The sequence below is a fragment of the Excalfactoria chinensis genome, chromosome 8 (genome assembly GCF_039878825.1).
Source record: "Excalfactoria chinensis isolate bCotChi1 chromosome 8, bCotChi1.hap2, whole genome shotgun sequence".
NCBI lineage: Eukaryota > Metazoa > Chordata > Aves > Galliformes > Phasianidae > Excalfactoria > Excalfactoria chinensis.
Genome location: NC_092832.1, coordinates 8524132 through 8541611, shown reverse-complemented (window position 1 = coordinate 8541611; position 17480 = coordinate 8524132). Strand labels below are relative to the sequence as shown.

General features: G+C 43.3%; 1 protein-coding gene across 2 annotated transcripts in view; it reads right to left on the bottom strand.

The window, feature by feature from the left end:
- ATF6 (activating transcription factor 6) overlaps positions 1 to 17480 on the bottom strand; it is a 71087-nt gene that overhangs the window by 10274 nt on the left and 43333 nt on the right. For both annotated transcript variants that reach the window (XM_072343133.1, XM_072343134.1), the window contains exon 15: positions 5386 to 5470. In XM_072343133.1, the coding sequence (XP_072199234.1) occupies positions 5386 to 5470 (85 nt within the window). The remainder of the gene's footprint in view (positions 1 to 5385; positions 5471 to 17480) is intronic.

Below are 17480 nucleotides of genomic sequence, written 5' to 3'. Positions count from 1 at the left end.
GAGAGTCAGCTGCTCACCACTGAATCGTTTTAGACCTTCTTCATTTGATGAGTAACCAGGAATTCTGTTTCTTACTCTGAAAGACGGAAATGGCATCTTTTGTTCACTTGACCCCAAGGCAAAGGATGTTGAAGACTATTTATTTAACCCCAAGACATGGGAACTTATAGCACACCATCACTTCCCAAAGAGATTCAGTTTTTATCTTCCTTCTCAGCCTGGGTGGCTTCTGTTTGCTTTACAAACTTCTCAGAGTTTGCTAATCGCCTTGGACATCTGTTGCATGCAAACATTCATGCTGCTTGATGGCAAAGTCCCCCTGGTTTTGATCCAAAAGCCTTACTGTTAGATTTGCTATTGATCATTAGAATTGAAATGTGGATTATTTCAGAGTACTTTTGAAGGATGAGAATTGCCAGAAAGGAAGGCTGAGGAAGTGGCTGTGATCAGAAGATGGCCAACACAACAATGCACATGGACTTCACAAAACTCCCCATCCCACTCAGTACTTTTTTCCTGCTAAGAGCCTCTTTGGGTGCTGTGTTTCATCACAAAAAGCAATTCCTGAGAGAAGTCTACCCAGGGACACATAGAGGGCAAGCAGACAAGTATCTCAAAGGCAGGCTGAAAACAAGTCCCATTGTGTGTGATGTTAAGACTAAGAACCTATCCAGAATATTTGTAGAGAATTCAAAACTCTTTCTGTCACAGCTGTCAGTTCTCAGAAAACAAGGTGAGGAACTTCAGACTTAGCTGTTGGCTGGATGTGCACTTGCTTATTGCTATGCAAATGAAACCCCTGCTGCTCAGCATCCTTTACTGTCTATGCTCTCCTTGCAGCAGCTCTCTCTGGGATCAGTGGCAGCTCAGAACTCAGTAACCTTTTCCAGTGACTTATTCCACATACTGGCAGATGAACTGATCTGCATGAATCAGCTTCCCTGTAAACAGCCTCTGGTCCTGACTTACACATTTACATACTATGAGCAAAGGAAAGGGGAGAGATTAATGCAAAAGGAAATTAGTTTGGCATACAGGATGTCTGGGGGTTCCACTAAGAGGATGTACAGCCCTTCACCTCCATATCAGCAAGAACGTCAAATCATGTCTATCTGAAGATTGTACATTAGTCCTTATGAAACACACAGGAAATCTGAAGCTTAGTATCCAGCTGGTTGTTTCCACATGGGCAACTGGCACTAACACCACTGCATTTGTAACTGGCAGAAAGGCCAAAGACTCTGTAATTTCGCTTCTTCCAAGACACGAAGCACTGGCGCTTTCCTAAGGAGAAATGCACTAAAGAAAGTATCTTCATTGGCTAAGCTTTGCATGCTATCATCTCCTACAACGTATGGCTGTACATATGTTCTCACTTTTGTACACCGCACAGAGAGGACTACTGGTGGTGTGCGCTGCACTGCAGAGCTGCAGACATCCCACAGAGACTAAAGGTCCCTGCTTGGGGTAGGAAGAGTGGCTTAGCTGTGCTGTACTCTATAGATTATTTTGATCCACAGACTGATGTTATAACCCGCTGCATTTTTTACAGCAGTTAAGTAAATACATGGCTAATGGCAGATGTTTTCATTTAAACTGAAATGAAAGGCACCGCCTATATGTCAGTTTGGAACTGGTGCAATGAGCCAACAGGACTCTGAGTTACAATAAAAGCAAATCTAGGAATGAAATCTACTGGAGACTTAACTGGTCTCAAGTGCATAGTTAGATTTCTAAAATAATAGTTGCAATCCAGCATAACAAACATGACTTGCTTAAAAACAAAAGCTTAAGTTTAACTGTAAATTGCTGTTGGCTTTCATTCCCATGAGAAAGTGCGAGATATTTCTTGGAATAACTTCTCAGCACAGGCATACCAGTGGTGTCCCCAGAACCACGTACAGCAGGACTAGGACTATGCAACTCTGCTTTTTTCCCCTCCAGGCTTACCAGCCCTGGGGTCCCTAGGTCCCACTAGACAGATCAATCGAGTGCTAGCTGGGGCTTTGTAGCTGGGTAGAGGCAGGTAAAGATGTGGACACAGTTGGCTGCAGGAGCCTGAGGGGAGAGCTGAGTGACAGCAGCCAAGAGGGGAGTGGGACCAGGGTGAGAGGCAGTGAGGGTGTCTGTGGAGGCTGAAATGGAGGAGCTGATTGGCACGTACTGGCTGTGAACTGCAGGAATGGCCCAGCGAGCTTGGAAAGGGGGCTGGAACAGGGTGGGGAGAAAGGAATTGCTAAGAGGGGTGGGATTAACATGTACCAACACTGATTTTTGTTTTGTTTAAAAACTGGGTTTTTTGAACACCTTAATACTTAAACAGAGTTTGCACTTTTTCAGGCACCTGCACAGAAGCCCTCATCAGTGGAGACTTTGCTGGCTGCATGTATGGGACAATCTGGGCTGAACAAGAGATGAAGCACACAGGAGAGGCACAAGAGACGAAGCACACAGGAGAGGCACAAAAGGTAATGGCCATTTTCACTCTTTTAACATGCAACTACTGAATAGCTTTTATCAACTTCTTGCCTCTAAGGGGAATATCTTACTGTTATTGCTTTGTACAGTATTCTCTTAAATACTCCAGCTTCCATCGTACTGAACACACACATATGCACTCTCCTACTACAAAGGTTTCTGTTGGGACTTGCCATTAGCTGAAAAGCACTAGTGTCACCAGGTTTGTATCCCCTTTTCTCTCTGAGAAGAACAAACTGTAGACTCTGATTGTACACTGGTGAAAAGAGCCATGTCACTAACCTCCATGCACAGTCACAGAAGACAGTGACCGACAATTCATGTTATTTCCCAGCCTCTGTTCGTATTTGCACTTTCCCTGTTGCTTTCAGTGGGAACTGCTCAAACCAGTCATGGGAAGAGTCTGTAGGAGAATCAGAGGGCACTCCAGCATTCAAAGCCAAATTAGAAAAGGATGACAGTCCTTCTGGTAAAAGAACTACTGTCCAAGTAGTTCAAAATGCTCTTTACTGAATGAACTTAAGCTGTTTCATATTTGAAAAGAGCAATGGTTAAACTCCGGTGCAAAGATAAAATGAAGATCCTGTAGAAGAAAGCAAGTGAAGAAGCTCTGAAAAAGTTTCAAATCAGAGGCCATTCTACTTGCATTCTCCTCACTACTACTCTACTAACAAACAAATTAAAAATGAAGCCAAGTTACCCACCACCTGTTATGTATCTTGGAATTTCTTCCTAGCACCTGGCTGAGTGTCACAGAGAAAGAAATGTTTGATGCCACTGTTTACTTAGTCACCATCCTTGTGTCTGACCCATTTCAGCATCTCTGACCAAATCCCAAAGAACTCCAGTAACTACAATTTCACAATGTTCCATTAACGATAAAGGATAAGATCCATCACTGGGTTCTGATGTGTGTTTTCCAAATCATGTTTACTCCGCTAACTGGAAGGATACTTAAGACTCAATAATACTTAAGAATAAATAGCCCGTAAGTTAGAAATAAGAGCTTGCTCTCCAAGTGATAAAGTGCCTATTTGCTTGTGATAATTCAGCTTGGCCAAGAAAGGATTCTTGTAAGGGACACGAAAAGGGAGTTTCTGGCTGACAAATGCCAAAAGTAATTCTGACACATCTCACAAAAATTCCCCTCAGATAATTGGTTGTATACCATCACAGCCCACTTACTGTAGTGCTTGGGAAAGCGTGATCATTAAAATATTGGAAGCCTGAAGGGCTTGTTTGTTTGTTTATGGCAATTCGCATCACTGGACAATGCTTTCAGCACGCCTGAACTCACATAAACATTTGGGTTTGTGATTCACTTGTACTATAAAATGTGTAGGCTCTAAAAAGGCATTACAGAGTATAGATGTTCAGTAAGCAAAGTCTGTGCTGTCGCAGGGTTCACAGTGTGTCTGATGACTGCGACAGTGACACTTTCCCAAACATGCCTTAACCTTGAGGCATCCAAATTAATGATATATTTATTCAGTTCATGTCCTATCTCTCATGTGGGACTAACATGGAGATCAAGAACATTTCCTTTCACTAATAAGCCCATGCCCTTAGTGCAAAGCTGTTTGCTCTGCTGTCCTGCAGTCCTTGAACATGATTGTTATTAACACTGACGGTGCAGCACTGAGAGGTCCCCTCTCACACTGAGCGTTGTATAACACAGTGGCAAACAGCTGAGAAGCTGACGGAAGGCAGTCAGCATTCTAACAAATCAGAAAGGCCAAGGAATTTGCCCTGCTAGGCAGCCCAAATGGGATGGCAAGGACAGTCTCCACGCTCAGTCTTTGTACTCGTGTAACGCTATAATGTGATGGAACGAACAGCAATAATAGTCAGGTGGTAATGTCTTTGGCTGCAGCAAAGGAGGACAAGCCCAAATGCAGCTGCTGTGGTACAGAAATTAATGAAAAACTGCTTATCTTTGGAAGGCTTCAGGTAGGATCTCTAGAGAGAAACCCCCACCTCCACTGCCAACCCTTAAATGAAGTCTGGGAAGGGGTGGATCCTGGCTTCAGCCCTTCTATCACTGCACTGCATATACCTGAGCTACCCTGGGCTGGCCCTGCCTTCCCACCAGGTACTCAACACTGCTTCAGACTGTGCCTTAGCATTTCTGCTATACGCATGCCACACCAGATGTAAGGGAAACTGTTGATCACAGCCTGAACCTCTGATTAACCATCTGAGACAAGCAATGAGTCAGCTGCAGGAGCACAGGTGACGGTAATCCAGCTGTGCTCCCGGAAGGGGTGGAGTCCGACTGCAACTCTCCTAGATCCAATTTAAGGGCTGACCACCACTAAGGCAGCATCTCTTTCTGGAGATTGTTCCTCTGTGGGGTGCTTACAGTGAGCCTCAACATCAGCAAGCACCTATCTTGAAGGCCTCAGAGTTGGTGAGTCCTTTTCCTTAGTTACCCTCTGGCTATTTATTTCCAACTATCTTTCTGCTGTTCCAACTGTACGTTATACTTGTATTATTTCAACCATTCAATACCATACTTGTATTATTTCCACTGTACACTAGAGAAGCCAGATCACATTCCAGCAACTCTGATCAGCTACATATAAATCACCACAACTGGATGGCATTGTCATTGAGTCCTGAGGGAGCTACAGAGAGAGACTGCAGACTGCTGACCAAGGCATCAGAGGTGTCTGGGTGACACCTGTGGCAGTGTGGGTGACAGGCACGGATGAGATGCTAGCACCCCAGTCACCCCAGCTCAAGGGGGCACCCTGGCAACCACAGCTTAGCTGTGACCAATCTGACTCTTCTATTTCAAAGCTGTAATAGCCAACATGTGGTCCAAGTTTGGTTTCCATACACAAGTCAGATGAATCTCTTTGAAATTATTCTCGTAACGATCTCTCTTTCATGTTTTGCACTTACCATTGATGTTTACAGCTGGCAACACTATAGACATCTTTGGCCTTCTTGTCTTGTTATGTGTGGTGGCTGGCAGTAACAGGTGGTCCTGAAAAAAAACAGGGGAAAAGATCTGTTAAATCCACCCTAGAAGCATAGAGCTGGGAAAATTCCTTTCCATTCTGTGTTACAGGCATTCTGTGTAAAACTATTTACGACAGCTTAGCAATTTCAAGTTGTGGAGGGAGTCTTCCAAAAGTCACAGCAGCTGCTCATGCTGTGTAACCGAGAAGAAATCCCTATCTCATGCAGCACAATATAAAAAAGCCTTGATCATGTGGAAAGAGATGCAAACTGCTATTAGGCCTTCGTTCAACAGAGTACTTATGTATATGATTAAAGTAATTGAGCTTGACTTCAATGATATTTAAACATGTGGTTAAGGGCTTTGCCGAACTGGAGCCTTTACTGGCAGTGCTGTCTGCTTTCTATATAAATATCTTCTTGCCCTATCTGTGTCAACTCGTGCCACGTGCCTCTTGCAGCAGGGCCGTATCAGTGAGGGTTATGAGCTCTGCTGACAAAACTTACTGAGGAAGGCTGATGGCAAAGCTGTGTTTAGCAGTTTATTTCATAGTGAGATGGCTGAGTGCTGCAGTGAAACAAAAGCATTCAAACAACCCTTGGCTGTAGCAGTAGAAGCTGCATCTACAGTAGCTCCAGATGCAGAACTGGGAAAAATGCAGCCTTTCTTCTTTTTATTTTTGTTTTATTTTTTCTCTGTCTGCGGGTTGCTTTGCTATAACACCTTAATATGCAGTGGGTGCTGTGAGGGAACCGTATTTTCTCTCCCTCAGTAATTAAGAGCGAAGGATCATGTTGATAGACTTGACAAATACAGTGTAAATGCCTAAGTCAAGCTCTAAGTGAAAAAATATCCCGCTGTTTGCTAAGCATCTTTTCCAGCCCCCCAGACAATTAATTCAAAGCTTTATTTTCTCAGCCCATGCATTTACTGCTCTCTCAATGCCACTGATCCCACATTCAGCCTGTGCCACTGGGAAGAACCAAACCAACAGGTGCCATCATGTCCAACATAAGCAGACCAACTCCTTAAAAGGTTTTTGCTGCCTCCCTAAACCCATACACAACATCTGCCTTTTATTTTTCAAGATCCAGCTACGTATCTCACGTGGGCAAACAGCAGCAGGAAGTTTGATCCTTTTATCTCGTTTCATGCTTTCCCATTTGCAAAACTCCCATGGTATCTTTATGAGACTGGAGCTCAGAAACATCACATGCAGCTCTCGGGCTAGCTGGTTAAGACATTTAAGACATTAAAATTAACTTTCTCTTAACTTTCAGATTCTGAAATGCTTCCTAAGACTGCACAGGAAAGCAGTACATCCAAGCAACAATTCACCTGCTGCTGCTCCGTTCTCCTGGAGCAGATGGAACAGCGTGGGAAGGACTGCTGCTTCCACAGCAGACAGTGAGACACTGAAGTCATTCCCACTCACGCTTGTGCAACCAAGCACATGCTGGAGTTGTATCACAACTCTTCTGGAGAAGACACACACAACAGGCAGCCAGCTGTAAGCCCCAAGCGCTGGCAGGAGCCAACGTGCAAGAGGAGCAGACTGTCTGGAACCTGGATACAGCCCATCTTCACTACAAAGGTCTGTTATGAGTTATTGTTTAACCTGGAGTTAAAGAAATGCATCCATCTCCTTGTCATCTTTCATTTGCAGGAAAGTCCCTCTGATACTCGGTCCTAACTTGCATCAATGATGCAGAGTGTCATAAATATTTCGACAGCTTTGGCTACCTGCAGCATTCTCAGCAGCCTATGAAGCTTCAAACAGTTCTGAAGTTCTGTTGTTTTTTTTTTTAAGTCATACTTAATTATTTGTATGCAACGCAAATGAATGTAGTATTAGTGATTAGGAAGAATTTAAACATGTAGGAACACAGCATGAATGCATGACTCGTGTAAAATGTTTTGTCCTTTCCTATCTTGCTCTGAAGTATTCTGAACTGCAACCCTGAGGGGAACGTGATGGCATTATTCAGCTCTAATTTTAAACACTAGACCAAAATATCCAAAATTAAAATACTGTTTGTGATATTAACACACGGCATAAAACTGAAAATGAATAAAAGCAAATCGTACGAGTCAGCATCTGGCCCACAAGCATGAACGTCAACCAGAGGCAAAATAAATCACAACTATTACCCAACAACAGATGGCTCTGGCTTGGGCCAAGATTTGCACTTAGATGGGATGACAATTTAAATAGACGATGCAGACCTGAAAGTGCTGGCATAATGACTGGAAAAACATCGGCCTGGAAAGACAATATTTCAAATGAGTCCCAAGCTTCAGCATTCTCATTTTGCTTTTGATCATCTCTACAGTTTGGTGCTATTGAAGCCAGCTGAGACGGACACATAGATAAATATAGATATGGATACTAAAAATCCAGCCACAAATTTATTCCCCCTTATTTACTAAGTTGGGATACAGAAACACGTTTGTTCCTGTGGATAAAATCTGAAGTTATTAGTAAACTCTGAATAATGACCACATTCATTAATCCTAGACACCACAAAGCATTCAGGGCAATATAAAATTAGGATAAATCAACTGCAGTTAATTATAGAAGTTAAACTAAAGAAATTAGGTGCTGCTATAGAATGAATATCCTCATTGAATGTTTTCACTTCCCTAGCTACTTCAGTCTCTGCTGATCTGCTCCTGGACTCAGCAGCACATGGAACCGCAATAGAGATTTTAAGGCTTCTTCCATAAGATCAATGTCAAGGCTTTAACAGGGATTAAGGGTTAGAGCCTCATGTATCTGTAACCCTCACAGTCAGATGGCAATGGAAACCCTATTCCACTGTGCTAGAATATTCCAAGGAATGGATGACTATGATCTTAGCCTTACCTACCTGAAAAGAACAAACATGACTAGATCCAAGTGTGCTCTGTCACAGGGTGGAAGCTGCAGGCCCTATTGATGCATCTCTTCTCACAAAGGCTTTGCCAAGATATTCGGATGAGCCCAGCCCTCTATTAGAGACTCATCTCTGACAAACTAAGGACAATGTTTTCAAAAACAAGGGACATTTGTTGCTTTACGGGAATGAAAGCTCCAGAGACTGGATTAAAATACCATAGGAAAATCTTAGAGTGCAGTTCTTGTCCATCTGCCCCGATGAGATTTGATCTTTACCATTGCCTTGGAACCAAGCAATGTGCTAGAATATTGCAGCTAACAAAGACACAGGCAAAGCAGAGAGGGCAAGCAGAGCCAGGCGCCTCAGCATGCCAATGGGTATTCTGTCCAGGCAGCTTTAGAAATTTTCTTACAATAAACAAATACTGTAACTGGGCATTTTTTCATCTGTTTATGACTAACAGGTCTCCTGGGGAACCATGCCTCGACCTCTTCCAGCTCCAATCTTCACAACTGTGATTCTTGGAGCCTGTTACGACTTCTGCCCTTGATGGCTGAGGAGCTTCCCACATCCAGCTCTCACACTGGCACCTCCCCAGAGCTGCTGGAGGCACTGTTTTTGTTTGACTGTGTGCTACCCCTGGTAGTGTCTGGCAAGTCCTGATAGCTAAAAACTTACCTATCAACTATCCAACAATTCCCCAATGACTTCAGGATGAGGGAGATACAAAGCAAGTGCTTGATTAGAAAAGTTGTGCATAAAACCTAGGTGCCATCTTCTAAACTTACTTTTTCTGGACATCTGCAGGAATCTCAGGTCAATGAGATGAGACTGGAACTTCTTCAGAGCTATGCTTTTGGCCCGTGAAACTGAGGCGTGCTTCCAGAGGCCCAAAAAGTTGCATCAACTCCAGAGGCTGCCCTGGGAAAGCCATTGAGGAGATAGGCTTTTTAAAACCCAAAGCTGACAGGAGGGCTGCTGGGATACCCAATGAGCCAGCTTTTCTTCTACCACTGAGTTCACACCTTCTGATAATTTCAGAGTAACTGTTTTGGGCTGCCTGGCTGCTGCCAGAGACACAACATTTCCACTCTGATCTCCTAAGCAGGCCAAGGAACCTGAGCTGCATTATGGCCTTTGGATGGAACCTGGTTCTCAACACAGCGGCACCTGAACCTCAGCTGCTCTTCAGCACGCTGCTTTGGACACAAAAGGAAGCTATTCCCTAAGGAAGAGATCTTACTGCAGCACAAGCATGGCCTAAGGGCTGATTCTCATTTTCCATGGCAGCTTCTAGCATTGCCAAGCACACAACAAGGACCACGGTGTAAATGAGAATCACGTCTTGCCATATCTGTTTCTGGTTTCCTCTGTCAGTTCGAAGAACAACTGAAAAGGACGTGTATGGAAGTTTACAAATTTGTACAGGAAACGGCTGTATAATGTCACTATTGTTTGGTTGGGTGATGGCAACCAGATGGCGTCCTGAGGATGGATGCACCAATGGCCCTTTGAAAACACCACCGGTTCCTGCAATATTGCTTGTGCTACCGGAGGATATGAAACAGGGCAGCTGTTGTGGAACAGAGGCTGTTTCCAAAACTACTTCTGTCCTACCGGTGCAGAGCGACCCTTGCATCAGAAAAATATGGGGATGGGCTTAAGAGAAGGGAGTAAGAGGAAAACTGTTAAAAGCTCTATATAAACCGTGATTCTCAGCCACAGCGTTAACCCATTCTATCACAAGCTGTAAGAGCTGCACTGTTTCTAGAGCTGGAGTGTCATTTACTGCCATTACTATTTCAACACTAGGCTTTATAAGCCCAAGTGCATTCACCCACCTCATCAAGGATCCTCACAGCAAATACACGACAAGCAAAGATGTGAATGGAAGTGAGCAGAAGATGGGCCAACTACTGCAAGGAAGCTGCAGAAAATCTGCACTAAGAATTACGAGGTCTGAGCCTCTTTGCACCATCTCTTGATAATTAGCCTTGAAAGGCCACAGCAGTAGCTCTGAAGTTTTTGGTTTAATTATAACCATTTAGTTTAATTTGAATGAGTGTCAGTTCAGTACATGCTAAACTTGGAATCGGCTGCATGTATCATCTCAGTTTGATTTTGCTGCACATTAAAGAAGAGTTTGTAACTGAAGATTCAGCTCCCACAGAATCCTATTTCTCAACCACAGAATCCTATTTCTCTTCTCTAAGTTATAATGCTATTTTGAGACTGGGGAGAAGGGAAACTGTCCCATAACAGGAAAGCTCTCAGAAGGAGCAAGAACAGAACCTCTTTTTCTGCTTTTATTTTGGCCAGAAGTGTTCCTCCTCACACCAGTGCTGTTCCAAACCCAGTGTTTCTATGCACAGGTGTTTTTTACAGCCTATACATCGCACACAGCAATGAAGTGATGAGATATGCTTTTTATTTAAGTGTTTTACCAGAAATAACTCAATCCCACAGTCAATAAAAAATCCTGTAGTGTAAGATTACACTTTTCTGACATTCCCAGTCTAGCTTTTATAAATAACACCTAACTGTGCTCCTTCTGGACACCATCGCCACAGTAGAATGGCCATTCAGCTCAGCTCCCACATGAGAAATTCTTTAACAGGGAGGTCCTCAGTGCCTTTTGCTATCAACTGTGCTACTGCCAGATGTGATATGGCCTGGGCTGCAAAACTAAACCAACTGGGAAGCATCTCAGTGTGAACCAGAGCCTAGTGAAAATCCCAGAGACCTCAGAGGAATGGAAAATTCACCTTATCACAAGGCTCTTTTTTGAGGAGTTTCTTCCATTCTCTTCCAGCAGCAGTACTGCTGCAGGTTGATGAAGGACAGTGCTAAGCATTTGCACAGTCTAAAAGAGAACCAGTGGCCAAAGACCTCTTCTGGATTAAGAACTAAAATGATTATTGAGACTAATGAGGATATGGAAACCTACTATGAACTGAGTACTCCCTACAAAGACAGTAAACATCACTAGTGCAGGAACTACTACTTTGTTTTGTCTCTTCTCCTGTTGCATTAAATTTATGTTATGTTACCTTACAGACCATAAGGAACCTAAAAAGCAGAAATTAAATTAAAGTGAACTAATTTATTGTCATGATTTAGGATCTCATTATTCACCTTCCAAGGCCAAATAGGAGGAGTTATAGAGCCTTATGATAACAGTGAAATATGCTGATAATTCTCAGTATTTATTAGTCATATAGCAGAATCTAACTAGCAGCCCCTGAGAAAGACCTTCTGTCTCTCTTCAGGAATCAGAATACAAGCACGCTTCCAGAAGCCAGGCCAGCTGACCTTATGTCCTACTGAAACGTCTATCTTAATCCTGTTAACAAAGTGACACCAGCTGCCAAATGACCTCAGTCCTCCCATTCCTCTGCGAAGCTCTCATACTGTAATTACCTCAGGCAAACCTGCTTCGTTTCTAGCTGAGCTTTTTGAATCTCACTTCTGACTTGCAACACATCCTAAATAAAAGGCACTAGATACAAACAGCATTCTTTCATGAATAGGAAACACTACAGGAAATCACAGTTAGCAGAAGCTTGTGTGTACATAATGGTCACAGCAAAACTAGTTGTATGGCAGTGAAAGAGAAGGAGGTGCTGGTACCTCATTAGAACTGTATTTCCACCATAAATACACTCTTCAGGTTTGTGTCCCCAGCCTTCCTCCCCCCCTCAGAAAAGGTATAGGAGAGAAAACCCAAACCCCTGTGAACAAGGAGGACGCAGGACAGACTGGACAGAAACGCAGCCAATTACACTTCTCTGCAGAACTCCTTTGCAAGACCCAAAAGTAAAGAACAATGCATGCATTTGCTATGATGTAATTTTGGTTTGGCAGCTGATTAAAAAAAAATTCCTAAACGCAAAGTAAGAGGATGTGAAGAACAGAATTCTACGCTCAAGTAAACAGTTTTGGTTAAAATCATATAGGAAGATTTTTAAGGAATTAAATTGCTTTGATAATTCGTGTGTTATTTGTGAAGACTGAGCTTCGAGATAAACTGGAAAAGACGTGTGTATATGAAGACAAAGAAAACAGCCTGGATTATATTGGCTGAACAGTTCTTCCTGTTAAGTATAAGCATTGCATTTTCTTAAGGCTCTCTCACAAACTTACACCTTAAGAACATTTTCCCCCCCCCCTAAGTTATTAAAAATGACACTTCTCCACTATTTTGTGCCCTTCTCATTGGCTGGATAAGCAGAAAAATGCAGTTCATCCATAACTTCCAGACTAATCTGCCAGTTATGTGTGTAGATTTTACAAAGCTGTAAGACCCAAAAGGAATTAATTGTTTTATTACTACTACCAATAAAACGTATTCCCCTCCTTTTCTAATTCACTGCAGCAGAGCTCTGCTTTTGCATAACATCTGCAGGCTATTAGTTTTGCAACTGCAATCTGTAATTGCAAAAACATGTAATTTAGGTAGGGCGTGTGAATAGGGTCCAGGAAAACCAAAGAGGATATAATCCAGATTCTTTGCTTCTCTAACAAAATGTTAACCCAAAGATTCTATATTTGTTTGCAAGACCTCAGGTCTTTCTACTGCAGGCAAACTCTGGATTCCCAGAATTATAGCCCAACTGGAGACCGAGCCTCAAGTGATACAAACTGGAGTGGGCAGTGTTACTACCAACAAACACCTTATTTCCGCTGTGGTGCTTTTGCAGCACTGCCACATAAAGCAGAGAGCCAACCAATGCTCACAAACAATGTGGGTTTTATGGATGTGCTCCTTGGATCCAGTATCATGAGATGGTCTAGACTGCAAAAAGAAAACCACACACACACACACACACACACACAAACACACACCAAAACCTTCTTTCTCTCTAGACCAGATTTCCCATGAAAAAAAAATTTGGATGAGTGAAAGGAAATTTAAGTAAAGGCTTTCTCCAAACTCTGGATCAACATAACCCTGGGGCTCAAAATCCATTTGCTAATGCAGCTGCGCTCTGCTTTCTCATTTTAATGAGTACAAAAGACAGCAAAGCACCAGAACACTTTGTCTGGAGATGCAGTGAGATCTCCATCCTTTGAGGTGTTTGGAACCCACTAGATATTCACAGCCAACTTCACTGCATGTTGGTGACAGCCTTTCCTCATGCAGAAATTTCCTTGGAAAGCAGTTTCTTATGCAGCAAATTTGCCCACAGAGACAGGCATGCAGGAAAGCATGTGAACTTCAAAATCCTGAGCAGGAACAACTGGCCAGTTGAGTTATAACTGAGTTACAGCCTTAACCTTTTTTAAATGAAGACAATTCATTTGATTACACTGTGTTCTATCCTAGAACATGTGGCATAAAATCTACCCCTGGATTGAAATCCCTGTCTTCTTGCATCTTCTATCAACAGCAACAGCTTTCCTAAAAAGCATGTACTCAGTCCATCATATTCCACAATGGGATTAAACAGTTCTTTAGCCCACACGTCAGCAGATGCGTTACTGAGCTGAACACGTAGCATGGGATTTACCTTCCAGCATGTTTCTGTGTCTTCTAAGAGTATGTCTTTTACAGTCAGGTAATAGATTCTAATATGATTTGAAGGGATAAAATGACATTTGGCCAACAGCAACTTAAATTTCAGTCAGTGATGATGCACATTAACAGCAAGAATAAGGAATGACTTTCAAGACTAATAAGAAGATAGAATGAAGTAACCAAAATTAGCTTTAGGTCAAAATCATTATTAAATAGGTGCAATTAAAGTTGCCTTAAAGCATCCCAGTTCTACGAATTAAACTTCAGCTCTGTTGAAGGTTCCAGCCAACAGCAAAACCCAAACCTCATTAACACAGGGTGCTCCTCTCTGTTCTCCCTGTTGGAAAAGCACACTTTGCTACTGTTTGCCTGTGACTGTCCAGCAGCAGACAGTGGCAGGCTCATTCTAACCTATCATCAGGAAGATGCTGCTTCTGAGAGGCAAGCAGATGTACAGGAAATTAGCAGCAACAAATCTCTCCTAATGGCAAAGCAAATCGTCTGCGCAGACATACATCAGAGGGACTGAAAATTCCCTTTCTGGAAAGAGCAACTGACACCATTAACTCTCTGCAGGTCTCCTCTAGATCACAATGTGTGCCTCCGGTGGCGCAGCGGTAGAATTCCCGTCTGCAACACCAGGGGGCCCGGGTTTGAATCCCCCCCTGTGGAGCAGGGGGTAGAAGTGCCGCTCTGCTACACAGAGGGGCTCGAATCCCGGGAGTTGGACTCGATGATCTCTAAGGTCCCTTCCAACTCGCACAATACTATGATACTATGATACAATCCTTTTATCCCAAGGTACCACTTAAGCTCTGAAGTGTAATTCCTGTTCACTGAGATGGAGGTAGCATCTCCCAGCAGTGACAAGAAATGAGGATTAAATCACAGGTAGGAAGACGTGATACATCTACAGTCACCTGCACAGATGTAACATAGTTACATAGACCTATTTATGTAGATCTCCCACTCTCTCCACCTTTGGCAAAGCTGAATAAAAGCGTGCCTTTAAATAACTCCCGACAATGGGGACGCCACTTTCAAACCCACAAAACTTAGTAAAAGATACAGGAGGAAACACAATCAGACAACAAGCAGCAAGGCTGCATTTTTCCTTGAATCCCCTAGATTTACCCAGAGCTCTGCAATGACTTCAGCTCAGACTTGGGTGGGTCTCTGTACGTCTTGGCACCGGGGACAGGCGAAGCTCCTACGCTGTGATGGCTGGACGGTGGTCTGGCACAGGGGCCAGGGCTGGTGCTCCAAATCCAAACTGCCTTTTGTTTTTCTTAAAATGTCAGTTAGGAGACAAGGAGGTTTTAATATCAAGATGCATTGGGCTGAATTGAAATTTGATGGCAGTGTTATAAACTGTGCAATGTGGATCGCATTACCAATGCATGTTGGAAAGATGTTTCTCATTCTGCGGATCCCAGGACATCTGTATGGCTGTGGATTCATCAACTACTCACAGTTTATTCTAATTAAAGAGATATTCACTATTATATAGTCAAAGAAGCTGTCGCCTCTGTTACTAATTACTTCAGTTAAATCAAGAATGTGAAGATGAAGTTTCCTTTCATTTTTTTTGGCTGTTAGTTTGCTCGACCTACATTTACCCCAGCCTGACGAGCTTCCTCCTCTTCGAGTCTGTAGCCGAATTTCACTTTTAAATCTAAGTTCTGAGTCCAGAGCTGTTGCCAAATGCCTGCTCTGTTTGAATTTCTAGTGTTGCTGAGGAAGACGTAAATCAGTTCTAGAAACAGATTTCATTTTATAAGGGGAAAAATGTCTGTAAACATTAACTTTTTTTTCCCCCAAAAAAAGCAAAACCTGACACCAAAACAAGAAAACAACGCAATGGAAAAGAGCCCTTACAGGCATAAGTAAGTTAAATAATTAACTCATACTTGGTGGCAAGAAGGATCTGGATGCCTGACGTTGGGCGTTGTTCCCTGATCACCCCCAGTCTACCTACAGACACCCCTAATTAGCGCACTTCAGAGCAGCTAAGCACAGCCAACAGGGAGCTGTGCAGCTCAGCCTTTCATGGGCACCAGAAGAGGAAGGCTTCCTTCTTCCCTTCTCAGCCCTCATGCCTTCCCTCTGCCAGCCTCTGGCTCCTGCAAGTCCCCTGACCCCCATAAACAGCAGAAAAGCAGCTCAGCTTCTCCGTAGGCTATTTTTCTGAGAACATTAAATGGCTCAGGGAGGGATGCACCCCAGCACGCACTACTACGGAAACAACAGCATTCTTCCTTCTGGCAGTGACACACATTCTCACTGGTATTACTGGAAGCAGCTCACCTAGCCAGGGAAAGAAAGGCATCCTCCACTTTTGAGCAGCAGTGGGAATTCATACAAGCCCCATTCAGCACTGTGGGGGCCAAAACTTTCACAGCCAAAACAGCTGTTATGCAAAATGCTCCCTCCTGTGACACCAGTTCACTTGGATTGTGTGGGAAGCCTGACTGATAAAAAGGATAAGCAGAGACTGATTCAGGGGGTGCAAAGTGGTGCAGGAACACCGCACTGAACTCCTCGCACATCTCATGACAGTGCATGTGACCAAGTGCCTGCCTGCTGCAGCAACTGGCTGAGCCACATCATGGGCACCAGATTAAAGAGAGTGAAAGGTCAGCTTTTGGAAGATAAATATGTAGGGAGATAGATTCTCACACGCTACTCAAAATACATCAAGCTATAGAAGAGCAGGCCTGATAGTCCCTGGGGTACTGCTCTTCCTGGAGAGCAATATGTTTTCCTCTATCAGTACTTGCCAACTCTTAACCACATTTAAAACATAATGGCTCAAGCAAATAGGAGCCTTTCATCTCCCCACTTAGGGTGAGATTAATTTTTTCCAGCTTTAGCTGCCTGACAGAACTGTATAGACTTCCTTTGGAATCTGGAGGAGAGAGGCACCCCCAGAAGGAAATTCAGTCCACGCAGCAGTAGGTGTTTGGGATAGGTGGGAGAAACCAGGAGAGGCTTTTCTGTCATTAGACTTTCAGGACAAAGAAAGGATCTACTGGAATTCTAATCACAGAATGAAGATTCAAGGAATGATGCCTGAATGGTTTTAGACAAGTAGGTACATCAGTGAACTCCTAGGTACTGAGTTGATGAGTGCTCTGGCAAAACAACCTGATCTGACTATGTGGGTAACATTAATTGCATAGGCCTGAAGCTACAGAGCTCTGAACCACGCTCCTGTGTGAATCCTACCCTCTTATGTTTTGTTTTTACTACTGCAGTAGTTTTAACTCTACACAAAAAGACTGAGCGTCATGGACTCACCACAGCGCCTGCAAAGTGTCAGAGGAGCACTGAGCACCTTGAAGGCATTACATTCCAATCCTCTCCTCAAGCGCAGCTGGAGACCCATTCAGCTTGTCATGAACCGATTTAATACACATAGTCTCTATTCTATCACCCCAACACACCAATGAAAATACCAGACAGCACAGGACACAAGGAAGTTTGAAGAGTCTTAAGCTTCTAGTTTCGCATAACGCAATTGAACCGCTTTATTGCATGTAGATTTTGCTAATTTGACATCTCTATGTGTTCCCAACCACATCACTATGTCTTCCCCCTGTTCAGGATACCACCAGCACTGCTGCCAGAAGTTAAT